Source organism: Myotis brandtii, unplaced genomic scaffold (genome assembly GCF_000412655.1).
Source record: "Myotis brandtii unplaced genomic scaffold, ASM41265v1 scaffold160, whole genome shotgun sequence".
In the NCBI taxonomy this organism is placed as follows: domain Eukaryota; kingdom Metazoa; phylum Chordata; class Mammalia; order Chiroptera; family Vespertilionidae; genus Myotis; species Myotis brandtii.
Window position 1 is genome coordinate 2,120,406 of NW_005355833.1, and position 16,040 is coordinate 2,136,445.

Here is a 16,040-nt window from a genome sequence, read left to right on the forward strand (position 1 = left end):
GGGTCCCAGACTGTGAGGGGGCACAGGCTGGGCTGAGGGATGCCCCCCCCACACACAAATTTTTGTGCACCGGGCCTCTAGTATATATAATAGAAAGACAAAGACATGCTATTGACACGGAAAGATTTTTTTATTACAAATTTTTAAGTGACAACGTATTCAGTGCAGATTTGTGGGAAACAATGTGTATATTACACCTGTGATATATGTATGTATAGGAAAATGACTGGAAGAATATATATCAAAATGCTTTTTAGCTTGCTATCATCAAGTAGCAGAATTTTATTTATTTATTTTTTAAAAAAATATATTTTATTGATTTTTTTACAGAGAGGAAGGGAGAGGGATAGAGAGTTAGAAACATCGATGAGAGAGAAACATCAATCAGCTGCCTCCTGCACACCCCCCACTGGGGATATCCCCGCAACCAAGGTACATGCCCTTGACCGGAATCGAACCTGGGACCCTTCAGTCCGCAGGCCAACGCTCCATCCACTGAGCCAAACCGGTTAGGGCAAGTAGCAGAATATTAGATTTTTTTTTTTAACTTGGAATGGTTGTATTACCAGCAACCAAAAAAAAAAAAAAATGACAGCACATTTTTCCAACAGAAAGAAAACTGACTTCCCAATTATAATCTTCCTTTTTCTATCTTTGCATTTAAACGTTGATCATCAGGCTTGGTTTGTAGCTGGCTAGCTTGGTTTGAGCCAGTCCTGTTTCTTAACCCCACTGGACTTTAAATAGCCTGATAGCCTGCCAGCTGTGAGAGAATAGATGGGCCAGATAAAGTATTTACCATACAGTACTTGTAGCTTTAAAGTTGTCAAAGAGTCTTTATAGGCTCATTTGATTAAATCTATCAAGAGACCAAGGTACTAATTCAGTAAACCTAGCAGAACATAAAGACTGACTAAATAAGACAGATAGTGTTAAACTCCAGAGGATATGCCTGGCCATTGTGGTTGAGAGGTTGAGTGTTGACCTGTGAACCAGACTTTCACGGTTATATTCCCGGTCAGGGCACATGCCTGAGTTGCAGACTAGAGCCCCCGAGGGTTAGGGGGACATGTGCAGGAGGCAGCCGTTGGATGTTTCTCATTATTGATGTTTCTATCTCTTCCTCTCTGAAATCAGTAAAAAAATATATTTTAAAAAAAACAACACAAAATTCCAGAAGATAAAAGATGATGAAAAAATTATAGACAAGTTTACTGAAAATGAGTTTAAGAACCTGCAATTAAAGTGTGATAAAATGAAATCAAAGGGCTTTATAGAGCTACAGTTCAATAATATTGCATGTGACAATTGTTTCCTTTTTCTTAGTATTGGTAATTTTTTGTTGTGTTAGTGGAAAAATTCATGTGTAACTTTCGTTGTACCCCAAAAACGTTAGCTAGGTTTTATTGTGAAATATTGACCACCATGAAAATTCTCACAATCTACCAGTAGAACATTCCAGCTGTATATTTAATGTGTGTGATATTACAGTGGTCTTTTTTTTTACAAGCTATGTAAAAAAAAAAAAAAACCCACAAAAAACAATATGTGCTCAATGTGAAGAATTTTAAAAGTAGTTACAAAGAAATCAGTTTTTGCTTCCCCTTACTAATCTTTTAATGCATATGTATAAATGTACTTATGGTATACATTTCATGTTTATATCTTGCCTTTTTTCCTTTAATATTTTATGACTTCTCATGTTATTAATATTGTTTGCATTTAAAACTTACCATTTTTAAAGATAAGGTACGTAGTTAAAGCAATGTAAATTTGTTGATAATTCAGTATATGCATTGTATTAGAGGAAACAAATTTTCTGCCACCTTCTGTCTTAATGGTTATTAGCAGTCTAGTTGATGAAACTATTATTCCAAGCATGTTTTTAAAAATTACATAGTTATCCAGGTTTTTGTTTGTTTGCATGAATAAACTGGAGAGCTCATTAAAGATTTTAAGGCTGATGTTGTAAATAAGTACTTCAATTTTACTTTCCCCAAGACAGCAAGAAATATTCTATAACAGAAAGATGACTATTTTTAGCTTTTCTTTCTGCTGGTGAGGTGGAATAGCAAATATTTTTAGAGCAGTTGAAAGTACAGCCACTGAATTTAGCTCAGTGTTTCTATCATCAGAATCTCAACAACTTTGTTTATTTTATGTAGCTAGGCTTTACAGTCCAATGTTTTGAATATATGTAAATTGCAACATGATTCCTCTTTCTCTTTCTCTTTTTTAAATATATCTTTATTGATTTCAGAGAGGAAGGGAGAGAGAGAGACAGAAACATCAATGATGAGAGAGAATCATTGATTGGCTCGCCCCCTACTGGGGATTGAGCCCACAACCCAGGCATGTGCCCTTGACCAGAATCTAACAGGACCATTTAGTCCGCAGGCGGACGCTCTATCCACTGAGCCAAACAGGCTAGAGCTCCTCTTTCTCTTTTTAATGTAGTTCATCTCTCTGTAGAACAATATGTAAAAAAGAAGGTAATTTCAAAATCCTTAACTTTCCCTGCATATTTTATGTATTTTTGAATTACAATTAATCTTGGATATTGTGGGCAATGTTTTTCTTCCTTACAAATGAAACAATAATTAATATTTACAAGGGTGTGGTGATCAAATCGTCTCTTTAATGAACACATAAGCCCTTAATATTTACAAGAGAATATTTTAAAGTAACTATGACCTTTGTTAAGTATGCTTAATTATGAACACCACTAGAACATTTCTCTAAATTGGAGTATAGAATAAGTGAAAATCTGAGTGACTTCTGTTTTTATCCTCATTGAGAGCTATTGACAAGTATAAAATTCACGTCACATTGAGAGGCTGAGGTACTACCTACCTGAGGGATACTCATCCTGCATCCCCAAAACAGCCAATATTCTAACTCCTATCTTAGCAAAATTTCAAATTTCTGTACTTTATCAAACTTTGGATACCTTCAAGCTAGATTACAAGGTTACAGTTATTGAAAATAGTATGGTAATTAATGCACGAATATGAGATTTTAGTGTAATTTGCTATTTACTATTGCAGATAGGAAATTAAAGCTTTTAAAAGTGTTAAAGGTTTTGGTATGTTAACAAATGACTTTACTATTCACACCTGATGGCATTGCAGTCTGGCTTTTGCTCCTACCTACCATGCCACTAAAACATGTCTTGCTAAGATCACCTATGACTTGCTGGTTGTTAAATCCTGTTCTCAATTCATATCTTAACTGATCTCTGAGTATTTAACACTGTCCATTCTTGCTTTGAAATTCTCTTTCCTTGGTATCAAGAATACCATTTCCCCTCCTTTTCTTTCTGAATTTTTAGCTATAATTCTTTCTTGACTTGAGCCTTAAATATTAGTAATAATTCCACATGGTTCTGTTGTTCAGCCCTTTCCCCGCTTCTGCCCTTTTTGCCATTTTGCTTTAGTAACTGTCTTTTTAAACAACTTTATATCAAAATATCCTTGACATACCATAAACTGCACATATTTAAAGTGTACACTTCAATGCATGTTGACTATGTGACATCATTACCACAATCAAAATAATGAATGCATCCATCACTACCCGAAGTTTCCTCATCCCCATTAATAATCCCTCCCTGCCACCCCTTAAATTCCCACCCAACTCCTAGGTTGGATGTATTTTCTGTCACTCTCGATTAGTTTGCAGTTTCTAGAATTTTATATAATGGAATCATGGAGTGTATACTCTTTGGGGGGTGGATGGAGGTCTAGCTTCTTTTACTTAAGATTATAAGATTTATCTATGTTATGTGTATCATTAGTTTATTTCTTTTTATTGCTGAGTAGTATTTCATTTTATGGATATAGCTGTCCATTCATTCACTTACTGATACACATTTGGGTTGTTAATAGTTTTTGGCTGTGAAAACAAAGCTGCTATGAAAGTTTCGGCCTACACCTTTACATGGTTATATGCTTATTGTTTTTCTTGGGTAAATTACTTAGGAATGGAATGATCCGTGCAGGTTTAACTTTTTAAGAAATTGCTAAGGTGTTTTTGACCGTCTCGGGCCATTTTACATTCCCACCAGCAGTATATGAGCTTTCCAGCTTTTCTTGTCAACACTTGGTATTGTCATTTTTTAAATTTTAGTCATTCTAATAGGTGTGTATCTCATTGTGGTTTTAATTGGCATATTCCATAGACTAAGGATGTGGAGCATATATTAATGTACTTTTTTGCCATTCATATATTTATCTTTGGTGAGGTGTCTGCTCAGATCTTTTGCCCATTTCAATTTTGTTATATGTTTTCTTGTTAGTGATGGGTTCTTTATATATTCTGGCTGCAAGCCCTTTAATGGATATGTGATTTGTAAATAATTTCTCCTCGCCTATGGTTTCTCTTTTTACTCCTTTAACAGTATCTTTCTAAGAGCATACATTCTTAATTTTTATGACGTTCATTTTATCACTTTAAAAAATGGATTGTGGCCCTAGCTGGTTTGGCTCGATGGATAGAGCGTCGGCTTGTGGACTGAAGGGTCCCAAGTTCGATTCCAGTCAAGGGCACATGCCCGGGTTGTGGGCTCAATCCCCAGTGGGGGGCGTGCAGGAGGCAGCCGATCAATGATTCTCTCTCATCATTGATATTTCTAGCTCTCTCTCCCTCTTCCTTCCTCTCTGAAATCAATAAAAATATATTTAAGAACAAAAATAAAAAAAATAATAAAAAATGGATTGTGCTTTTGGTATCTCTGGTAGCTTAAGAAATCTTTGCCTGACCCAAGGTCACAAAGGTTTTCTTTCATGCGTTCTTCTAAAACTTTTGTAGTTTTAGATTTTACATTTAGGTCTATGACTTATTTTATTAATCTTTTTAGTGTGGTAAAAAAAAAAAATACAGGGTGTCGCCCAGTAGAGTGTGGCTAAATAGATCTATGTTATGAGGAGAACATGGGCTTCAGAGGTGTGTAGATCTGAGTTCCAATTATGGTTCTCCTTACCTAGTGTGAACCTCAACTTCTGAATATAAAAAGGGCCCTAGCTGGTTTGGCTCAGTGGATGGATTGTAGGCCTGCAGACTGAAGGGTCCCAAGTTTGATTCCCGTCAAGGGCACTTGCCTGGGTTGTGGTCTCAGTCCCCAGTAGGGGGCGTGCAGGAGGCAGTCGATCAATGATTCTCTTCATCATTGATATTTCTAGCTCTTTCTCCCCTCTCCCGTCCTCTCTGAAATCAATAAAAATATATTTTAAAAAATCTAAAAAAAAACCCCAGATACCTTTTCTTTATGATTGTTGTGTGGATTAACAATATTAAATACTAGTTCATAAAAAGTACTGTTCTAGTCACATCTTATCTAGAATATTATATCATTCAGCTTACAAGCTACCATGAATCTCAATGTCAAACAAATTAGGTTTATTTCTCACTTATGTTATGACTGTGAGACTGCTCTTATATTCTCTTCACTCTAAAATCAAAGCAGACTGGAAAGAAAGTTGGTGAAACCAAAGGTTAACTCTTATAAAAAGTTCTGCTTGGAAGTAGTACACTTCCATTCACATTTCATTGGGCAGCGCTAATATCAGTGACATTGTAGATATAATCTTCCCATGGGGATGGGCCAATATAAAGGGCCTGCAAATGTTTTGAATATTCAAGATATTTGCAGACCCTCTGTATTGTGCATCCAGTTCTGGCTGTCACTTTAGGGTGTGACAACCTGGGATTTGTCTAGAAAAAAAAAGACCAGGATGGTGAGTAATTCTGAAATCTCGCCTGAAACATAGTGGAAAGAGTCAATGGGAGGAGAGAGGGGCACATTAATGTTGCCTAAAATATTTGAAGCATGACTGTCACTGGATATGCTGTATGACATTAATGGTTGGAAGTTACAGCATATATTTTTATTTAATACTAGAGACCCGGTGCACAAAATTTGTGCACTAGGGGTGGGGGAGTCCCTCAGCCTGGCCTGTGCACTCTCACAGTCTGGGAGCCCTCGGGGGATGTCTGACTGCTGCAAAGGCGGGAGAAGCTCCCACCACCACCGCTGTGCTCGCCAGCCATGAGCCTGGCTTCTGGCTGAGTGGTGCTCCCCCTGTGGGAGTGCACTGACCACCAGGGGGCAGCTCCTGCATTGAGCGTCTGCCGACTGGTGGTCAGTGCGCGTCATAGGGACCGGTTGTTCTGCTGCTCGAATGGCAGAACGACCGGTCACTATGACATGCACTGACCACCAGAGTGTGTGCGTGGAACATGGCGGGCATCGGCCACAGTGGAATGGTGGAGCAGGTGAGCGGGGGCGCCAGACTAAGGTGGGGCTCTGGTTGCTGAAATCAGGGAGAGCCTCTGGTGGTTATTGAAAATTCTTTGCTCCGGTGCACTGCGGTCCTGCCGGGCGCTCACACCTGCTGCCAATGCCGTCAGCGGGTGCAAACAGTGGCTGCCGACCCTAATCACCCCTCCAGAGCAGGGGGAAGTAGAGAAGCCCTGGGGGGCAATTGGGGTCGGCAGCTGCCTCTCAGACCCACTGACGGCAATGGTCCCACCCCCGGTGCCGGAGCCGCTTGCACCTGCAGCCGGCAGTGGAGCCGCCGCTTGCCCCGGGCGCCGGTCCCAATCACTCGGCACTGTCAGCAGGTATGAGTGGCAGCTGCCAGCCCCATTTGTCCTGCGGGCTTCTCCACCTCCCCCTGCTCCTGAGGGACGATCAAGGCAGCAGCTGCCACTCGCACCTGCTGACAGCATCGGCCCTGCTTGTACTCGCTGTTGGCGCCAGCCCCAATCGCTCTGCGCCCTCAACGGGTACGAGTGGGGCCAGCGCTGTCAGTGTGTGGGAGTGGTGGTGGCGGCGGGAGTGGGGCTGCTGATAGATGGGACCGGGGGGCCGCGGCGGGAGGGGCCAGGGAGAGGTGCAGAGGATGGGCCGAGACCTGCCCCTGTGCCTACTGCAGCCTCGTGGCCCCACAGTTCCTTTCAAGGTGCATGAATTTGTGCACTGGGCCTCTGGTATAGGATTAGAGCATAAGGAGGAAAGGGGACAGAAAAGGAAATTGTTGGTTGTTTTAAATACCTTACTGCATTTATATTCTTCAAAATAACTCGATTAGGATTTGTGTGTATGTGTGTGTGTGTGTTTGTATATGAGGAAAACAGAATCAAAATGGGTGAGTAAATACCTAAGGTCATATGACAAATATGTGGCAAAACCAGTTTGGAATCTAGGTCCGTGTGATCTCATCTCTTTCCACTAAACTTTGCTGCTCTCTATAGGGCTGCAAACTTTCTTACGATTAAACTGTTCATCACCAGTTAGCCATCTTCTGCCTAACAAGGTAATGGCTACTCTTCCCCATCTCTAAAAGGGTTCAAAGTATGAATGAAAGGATTGAAAGTAAGGTTGAACTCTAGATCAATGTTCTATAAACTTGATTACTTGGACTGCTCAGCAAAATAATTTGGCATCTATAATAATAAAAGCATAATATGCTAATTAGACTGGACGTCTTTCCGGACGAAGCCGGGACTGTGAGGGAAGCCGGTGCTGGCAGCCACGGGAAGGAAGGCCTACTCTTGCACGAATTTTTTGCATCGGCCTCTAGTGTACATATAAGTTAAAGTTTTCATATACAATTTTAGGTATTTTTGTAAATTATTAGTAGACTTCAGGTGTTATGTATAATCTCAACTTTTTAAAACTCCTGTTTTACAGGTAGATAGTTTTTTCCTGTAAACCAATGGATTGTCTTGTGTACACATTGAGGTGCATGCCCTAAATATTAGAAGTCATTATTTTGGATGACTTCTAAGACTTCTTTTTTAGTATGAAGAGTCTGTTTGGCCTGAATTTTTCTGAAAGGGATAATGATAGCTTAACTCACTTAGAAAAGTTTTTAGATACTCTGTTATCTAAGACCCAAACTATAAATTCTTTACTGGTGTTCATAGTGGAAATTATGCCTGAAAACCACATAGTATAAAAATATGTTTTTCTAGATATAATGTAGTAACTCTGTGAGCATTACTAGTATAATAAAAGCCTAATATGCAAGTTGTCCCCTCAACTGGGAGTTCGACCAGGAGGCAGGGCCGGCCGGCCAACTGCCCGCAGCCCCTCCCCCTGGCCAGCCCCTCCCCATCTGGCAGCGGCGACAGGCAGCTGGGGGAAGGGAGGCCCAAGCCGGCAGCTGACAGACGCTAGGGACCCTACCTATGCACAAATTTCATGCACTGGGCCTCTAGTCCTATATAATAAAGCTAACATGCAAATTGTCCCTTCACCCAGAAGTTCAACTGCTTGCTATGATGTGCACTGACCATCAGGGGGTGGCGCGGAACATAGCGGGCGTCGGTGACGCACTGTGACCTCTCGCCAGCTACTTGGGGGCAGGGGTGACGGGGGTGGAGGTGCGGTGAGAATGCGGGATGTCTGCCGAGCTCGCTCTCACTCCCCCTGCTACCCTCACCCAGGACGCCAGGGCTCGCGCGCCAGGGAAGCCTCCACACTCAGGTGCTGGCGCCCGTGAGGATCCCGCCCCCACGTGGCCTCTTCTGGGTGAGCTGGGCCGCTGCTGCTGGGACCACAGGGGTGGTCGGGCTCCCCGTGGATTTGTGCAGGAGCCGGTCTGCAAGACCGGCAGGGAGAGAGCACGCTGCCCGCCCGGCTTCCATGCGGCGCCACTGGGCGACTCAGAGGCCCATGTTGTACCCCAGCTCGCAGCATCCAGCCATGCTCACTGCATCTCCGCATGGGGACTCAGGCGCCATGACTCAGGTGGGGGTAGGGGGGTTGCCCAGGGGCCTGGGTGCTGCCCATGGCCCAGAGGTCAGCTGGGACCTGCCTTTCCACACTAGACTCACGCTTCAATCGTTGGCCGGGCCTAGGGACCACACTCATGCATGAATTTTGTGCACTGGGCCTCTAGTTTGTATATAAAAGAGAATGTAAATAGGGATTATGAAGTAATAAAATGGATTCTATATACGGCACAAGAAACAGCCTCAATTATTTTAGTCATATCTTTCTCTAAATCTGCATGTGCATGTGCCATGTCCAAAACTTAACTGTACTTATGTATTCTAAAATGAATCTGAAATTATACCTTATGAGTAATATGAATATTTGTACTTGGGAAGTTACTTTAGCACTGTTTTAAGAAAGAAAAAAAACAACAAACTCCTATATCACAGAAAGCAGAAACACAAACCTGGCCTTTAAAAGATACTTCCTATATTGAGATGAAAGAGCATCAAAGCTCTTTTTCATTTTTTTCCTCATAGTCACATAGGTATATGGCTATTCAGATTTTTCAGCATCACATACTGCAGTTTGATTGATGATAGTTTTGGAGGAAGTGTTGCTTGCAACTAGGATCAAACCCAGTTTAAGCAAGAGTTGGCCAACTTCAGTACTTTTTCTGCACAGGTTTAAGTGGCCCACAGGTCAGGAGTTCCTTGGTTAATAACTTCTAGGGATCTTTTAGTTCTAGAAAATTACCCTGGAAAAGTACAGTTTAAATAGTTTAATCTGGCATTTCTTTCCTTTTTTTATTTTTTATTTTTTTATCATTCCTCACCAGAGGATAATTTTCCATTGATTTTTTTGTTATTTTTAAATATATTTTTTATTGGTTTCAGAGAGAAAGGGAGAAGGAGAGAGAGATAAAAACATCAATGATGAGAGAGAATCATGGATTGGCTGCCCTCTGCACGCCCCCTACTGGGGACTGAGACCACAACCTGGGTATGTGCCCTGACTGGGACTCAAACCGTGACCTCCTGGTTCATAGGTTGATGGTCAATCACTGAGCCATGCCGGCCATATGTAACGTGTATTAAAAGCTAAGAGACTGTTGTTGCTCACACAGCATACTGTAGGGAATCCCTGCTCTACACTAACCTGTGCTTGCTTACCTGTTCTCTTGCTCTTTTCTCTCTCCCCACTTTCCTTCCTCTTCCTCCCTTCTTTTCTTTATTCCCTTCCTTTCTCCTTGTAAGTCTTTCCATCTTTGAGATAGTGACCACAGGCAGATTCTGAAGTCAAGTCATCTAAGCATTAAAAAAACTATATATGATAAATTTATTGGCTAAAACTTGAGTGATATATGGTTAGGAGATGATAAAATTCTTAATTTGCCTTAAAGACTAAATGTTATCTTACCTGTGCAGATCTCAAGGTGAGTATGTTTATTTAGCTCAGAAACCATATACTATATCTTTAAATGGGTTTGTGTTCTATTTTAAGTAAATTTAATATCAGCATGTTTTCTTTACAAGTGTGCTTTTTAGACATTTATATTAGATAATTTTTATTAGTATTTTTTGTTGTTGTTGTTAATCCTCACCCGAGGATATTTTTCCATTGATTTTTAGGGAGAGTAGAAGAGAGAGGGAAAGGCAGAGAGAAACATCGATGTGTTGATTGGTTGCCTCCTACACGAGCCCCGACCAGGGCCCCGGGCCGGGGAGGAGCCTGCAACCAAGGTACGTGCCCCTGAGACCCTTTGGTCTGCAGGCCGACACTCTATCCACTGAGCCAAATGGGCTAGGGCTATTCGTATTTTTTTGATTATGTATTTTCCGAATCCTGATATTTATTCTGGAATTAGCCATTTTTGTGCCTATTTTTGTTGTATTACAGCTGGCAGATTTCTTATTTTTTAAAAGTGCTTAGTTGTGCCCAGCTGGCGTGGCTCAGTGGTTGAGCACCGACCTATAAACCAGCAGGTCACGGTTCAATTCCCGGTCAGGGCATATGCCTGGGTTGCGGTCTTGATCCCCAGTGGGGGGAGTGTGGGAGGCAGCCAATCAATGATTCTCTCTCATCATTAATGTTTCTATCTCTCTCTCCCTCTCCCTTTCTCTCCGAAATCAATAAAAATATATTTTTTAAAAAGTGCTTAGTTGCCATGTTAATCTAAACTCTAGAGTACATCCCAGTTGATTAAAGACATGTGATTTGTTATTTATTTTATCATTTTTATTGTATTCTTTATTGATGAATTTGAAGGTAATTAAAAGTATAATTTTTTTTTCTTTAGCATCAGACAACAGTCAGCGCTTTCGAGAAACCTGTTTTGCATTTGCATTGACACCACAACAAGTGCAGCAAATCAGTAGTTCAATGTAAGTTGTCTTCAAGTGTAACTTGCAGCTTGGCCTTTAAATCCAGTTTAGTTTCTAAGTGAATTGGGTATTAATGTCATGCAAATATTAGTTTTTAAAATACTATTATAGTATTAGCTACCCTTAAAACAGTTGTATCTGATAATTTGAAAAACTTTCTGGAGTACTAACAGTGTCTTTGAATCAGCTTTCATCTGCATATTTTAAAAATAATTGTAGTTCTTATTCTGTCTTTTCTAGGGATATTTCTGGGACCAAATGTGACTTCACAGTGCAGGTCCAGTTAAGGTACAGTGTTGACTACAGTATATATCCAAAGTTTAAAAGTTAATATTCTTTAAAGAAATTTTTTAATTTACCTAATTTTCAATAAGTGTATTGAAAATGTTGGGTTTAGATGTTTGGGTGAGGGAAAACCTTCTGTTATGAAATGTCTTAATTTTTATCCAGTTTAGATTTTAATATAGCAAATTATTTATTATATATCTAACCACATTTCCACTTTGGTTACCCCTCAGTGGGTTGAGAAGCTCCAGCTAATGATATGTTTAAATATAGTGGCCAGCTCTTTAGAAATACCAAGTTTTATGAGACCAAAGGCCTTTTCTGCATAAGCGGCAAACTACTGTAGATAAGGAACTTAGGATAAGTCTACAGTGTCTCATGGGTGAACAAAAACCAAAATGGTCTGAGGTAGAAAGGTGGAGTGGAATGAGCCTCAGCTGTGTATTGGGAATAAGAAAGTAATTAAGAACAGATGGGTTAAATAGTAAATTAATAGTTTATTTCTTGATCTATATGAAAGTGAATAGAGTGAGAATTTACAAATTATATAGTTGTGTTGGGTTTTCCCAAAAGGTTATATGCATTTAATTTAGAAATAAATATTTTCATGAGTTTCTAAAATAGTACATATTCTAAATACATGTGGATATATGATAAGTAATGTTATTATTCAACATCTTCAGTTCTCAGGGAATAATGGAGTGTCTTGATTAGTGGATAGAATTAGTTCTGGGATGAACTTACAACATTTCACTGAAAACAAACAAAAAAAATGTTTCACAGGCAAATGAAGTTGGGAAATATTGTATATTATATTTCCCTCTTAAAAAGTTATAGTGCCTGTTACCCTAGTTCTGAGAAGCTCTATATTAAGGAAACCTAATTTTATTTTTTGTTTCAGAATTACTTAAATTTATTCAACTACAAAACCTCCCCCCCCCTCCCCCATTACCTTTGAACATACTTACGATTGGAAGCATTATGCAGACAACTACAGGTTGATAGTCATGGTCACTGAAACTCTACATTTACAGAATTATTTCTTTTAAACCTATTTAAATATGCTTATTCATCATATGAAATGTCTAGTTTGATAGTTTTTTAAATTAAGTTTGGCCATCTTTTAATTTAGCTACTTAAAAATAATGAGGTCATCCTTTAATAAAGGAAATTAAACTTTTCTTTATTGTTTAGGTTTTGTTTATCAGAAACCAGTTGTCCACAAGAAGATCATTTCCCACCCAACCTTTGTGTGAAAGTGAATACAAAACCTTGCAGCCTTCCAGTAAGTCCGAAAAGCTATTTTTTAAAATGCATTGCCAACACAGCTATCAATTAAGTCACCACAGCTGTTGTTAATCATAGTTTTTCATGAAGGAAACATCTTTATTTTGGATATATAGTCACTGAGAGAAACACTTGTACCAACTATGTATAATTAACAGCTGTGACATTGGCTGTGGAGACAAAATCTAGGACTTGGAGTTAGGTGTGGTATCTTTAGTGCTTTACTGGATTTTGGGGAGAATAAATTGTTTCAGTAAAACCTCAGCTGTATTCATGTACATCTGGAAGTGTGTGGTAGAGTAGAAGAATGCCATGCCTTAAACAGAGGGAGAGAGTGGGGACTGTTAACGGTCAACTTTCAAATATTCCTTATATACTTACCTGAGCTCTTTATGAATTCATCCTCATTCTTTAATTTTAGAGGTTTTTGAGATCTATCACCAGTATTTTTCTCAAACTTACTGTAATGAGACTACAGGGTTATTTAGAGAAACAGAGGAAACTTGTAAATGTTTGCTTCTCTACTTTTTAATGGAAATATTCATATATTCTAGTACATAGTTTATTAGGGGTTTTTTTTAAAATGGAAGTTGAAATTGTAGAGATAATAAGTAGGAATAAACTATATTTCATCCTCAGGGTTATCTTCCACCTACTAAAAATGGTGTGGAACCAAAGCGACCCAGCCGACCAATTAATATCACCTCACTTGTCCGATTGTCCACAACAGTACCAAACACCATTGTTGTTTCTTGGACTGCAGAAATTGGAAGAGTAAGTTAATTTTTTTTCTACTAGGTTTTTTGTATTATAAGGAAGGGTTAATCTCCATGGCTACTTGAGCTTATATGTGAATGATAATGCAAAATGATTTGCAAAGGGACTTATTTTTGTCTCATAATGAATTTTCAACATGTTCCCACTTAAAAAAATGGGATCGTGAAGTATCTGGTGTTTATAACCTGATCCCTTTACCCAGCAGTTTATCATAAGTGTCGTCCTATGTCATTACATATTCATCTATATGATTTTAAATGCCTATATTATATTTTAATATGAGAATGCTGTAATTTAGCCTATTCCCAATTGTTGAGCAGTTATTTGATTTATTGATTGATTCATTGCTATTTCAAAGAACATTTTGAAGACCATACTAGTAGCTATAGTTTTGCATAGGGACATAATAATTTCCTTAGAGTAAATTTCCAGAAGTGGAATTACTAAGTCAAAGAGCATACAGAATTTTAAGAAATATTGTGTACATTGGTAGATTGCCTTACGAAAAGATGTACAAATTCTCTGACTTTCAGTGTTTATTCACATGCTTATTAACTCATATCCTGTCAATACGAATTTTATCTTTTTAAAAATCTTTAAGACTTAACACTTCCTTGACATGTTGCAAATATTTGTTTCTAGTTTGTATGCCTTTTATTTTTATTTATGTGGTTATTTAATTGTAGAAGATATAAATTATTATGGAACCAGTTTTTTCCTTTATAGTCTTTGCCCCTTGCCCCCATTAATGCTTGCTTAGTCGGCTCTTCTCAAGATTACATAAATACTTGTTTATATTTTCTTTTAGAATTTTGAAGTTTCTTGTTTTACCTTAAATATGTAATCCATCATAAATTTATGTGTGGTGTGAAATAAAAATTTACTTTCACTTTTTAGTCAGACAGTTGTTCTAATACCACAAAATAAATGCTGATTCAGAAGCCACCATTATTATATATTTGATTTTTATTTATCCTGGGTATGTTTCTGAACTTTTAAAATATTGTTTCTTAGTCTAGTATTCCTTTTCTGGAACAATTTCATTGTTTTTTATTATTTCAGTTTTATGATATGGCTCATATCTATTCACTAATTCATTTGAAATTTCTTGAATGCTTACTATATGCCATGCACTCTACAAAAAAAAAAAAAAAAGTATTGCTCTTTTGGAGCCTTAAATCCAGGGGCCAGGTGGTAACACACAAAAATGTGAACTTATTTATCATAAGTACTATAAAGGAGAGGTATGTGGTGATTTTAGATCGCATTAAAGGGTATTGTGAACTAGAGAGAGAGGTCAGGCAGGGCTTCCGTGATGAAGTAGTTACAGAGCCAAGAGCTGAGAGAAGAGTAAAAGGAATCAGGCAAAAGGTTCAAAGGAAACAGCCTGCACAACAGCCCAGTGGCAAGGGTGAGCGAAGCTGTTTCCAAGGAACTGAAAGGGAGCCACTGTGGGTAGAGTGCAGAGAATGGGGACAAGCAGTATACACAATGAAACTGAGAGGTAAAGTATGGGAAGCTAAGGGAAGAGCTTCAAAAAGGAAGGAGATGGTAAGGAATATTGAACAGATGTTGAGAAGTCAAGAATATTGAAGTCTAAAAAATACCCTTTGGATTAGGAATATAAAGGTAGCTTTATTTAGCAGGAGCTCTTTTGGTGGATGGTGGGAAGAGAAGCCAGATGGCGACTAGGTGGAGGTGAGGCAGCAGAGATAGTGAGTTATAGAAGTGTGGCTGGAGGGAAATGTGAGAGTTATTTTTTATTTTAATGGGAGAGTCTTTAACATGTTTTAAAGATGATGGCAAGTATCCTTTTGAAAGGAAGGGGTTAAATACACAAGAGAAACAGAAAGAAAGGATAATCAATAGTAAACTGCCTAGTACAGTGATGGCGAACCTATGACACACGTGTCAGAGGTGACACGCGAACTCATTTTTTTGGTTGATTTTTCTTTGTTAAATGGCATTTAAATATATAAAATAAATATCAAAAATATAAGTCTTTGTCTTACTATGGTTGCAAATATCAAAAAATTTCTATATGTGACACGGCACCAGAGTTAAGTTAGGGTTTTTCAAAATGCTGACACGCCGAGCTCAAAAGGTTCGCCATCACTGGCCTAGTAACACAGGATAGTTAGGAGGCACAGCTTTATTTAATGGAAGAATGAAAGGACTGGGTAAGGTATATGATTGATACTAGAGAGATGAGTAAGTTCTGATCTGATTACTTCTTTATGTTTGTGGGATAGGAAGTGAGGTAAGTCTGCTGAGAGTGAGGAAATAAATAGGGGCTTTAAGGAGAGTGGACATGTTGGAAAAGTAATCGCAGCGAGTGAGACGTACCCCTGCATTACTTCCCCAAATCTTATTTATTGTTGATTTATTTAAAAGCCAGTTATTATTGAATATTTACTTAATACCGAAGCTCATATATTGGTTTCAGTAGCTTTTTAGTTCGTTTCTTGGTGTTTCTGGGTAGGTAGTTTTTAGTTTGAGATGCATCATTATACAAATAATGATAATCCTAATACTTATGCCGTATTTTCTTGTTCTTGTTCTATTGTGCTGGCTAGAACCTTCAA

The 16,040-nt window shown here is 38.7% G+C and overlaps 1 protein-coding gene across 2 annotated transcripts in view; it reads left to right on the top strand.

Annotated features, from left to right (window-relative positions):
• PIAS1 (protein inhibitor of activated STAT, 1) overlaps nt 1-16,040 on the top strand; it is a 94,665-nt gene that overhangs the window by 39,480 nt on the left and 39,145 nt on the right. For both annotated transcript variants that reach the window (XM_014536305.1, XM_014536304.1), the window contains 4 exons: nt 11,022-11,106; nt 11,347-11,394; nt 12,586-12,676; nt 13,318-13,452. In XM_014536305.1, the coding sequence (XP_014391791.1) occupies nt 11,022-11,106; nt 11,347-11,394; nt 12,586-12,676; nt 13,318-13,452 (359 nt within the window). The remainder of the gene's footprint in view (nt 1-11,021; nt 11,107-11,346; nt 11,395-12,585; nt 12,677-13,317; nt 13,453-16,040) is intronic.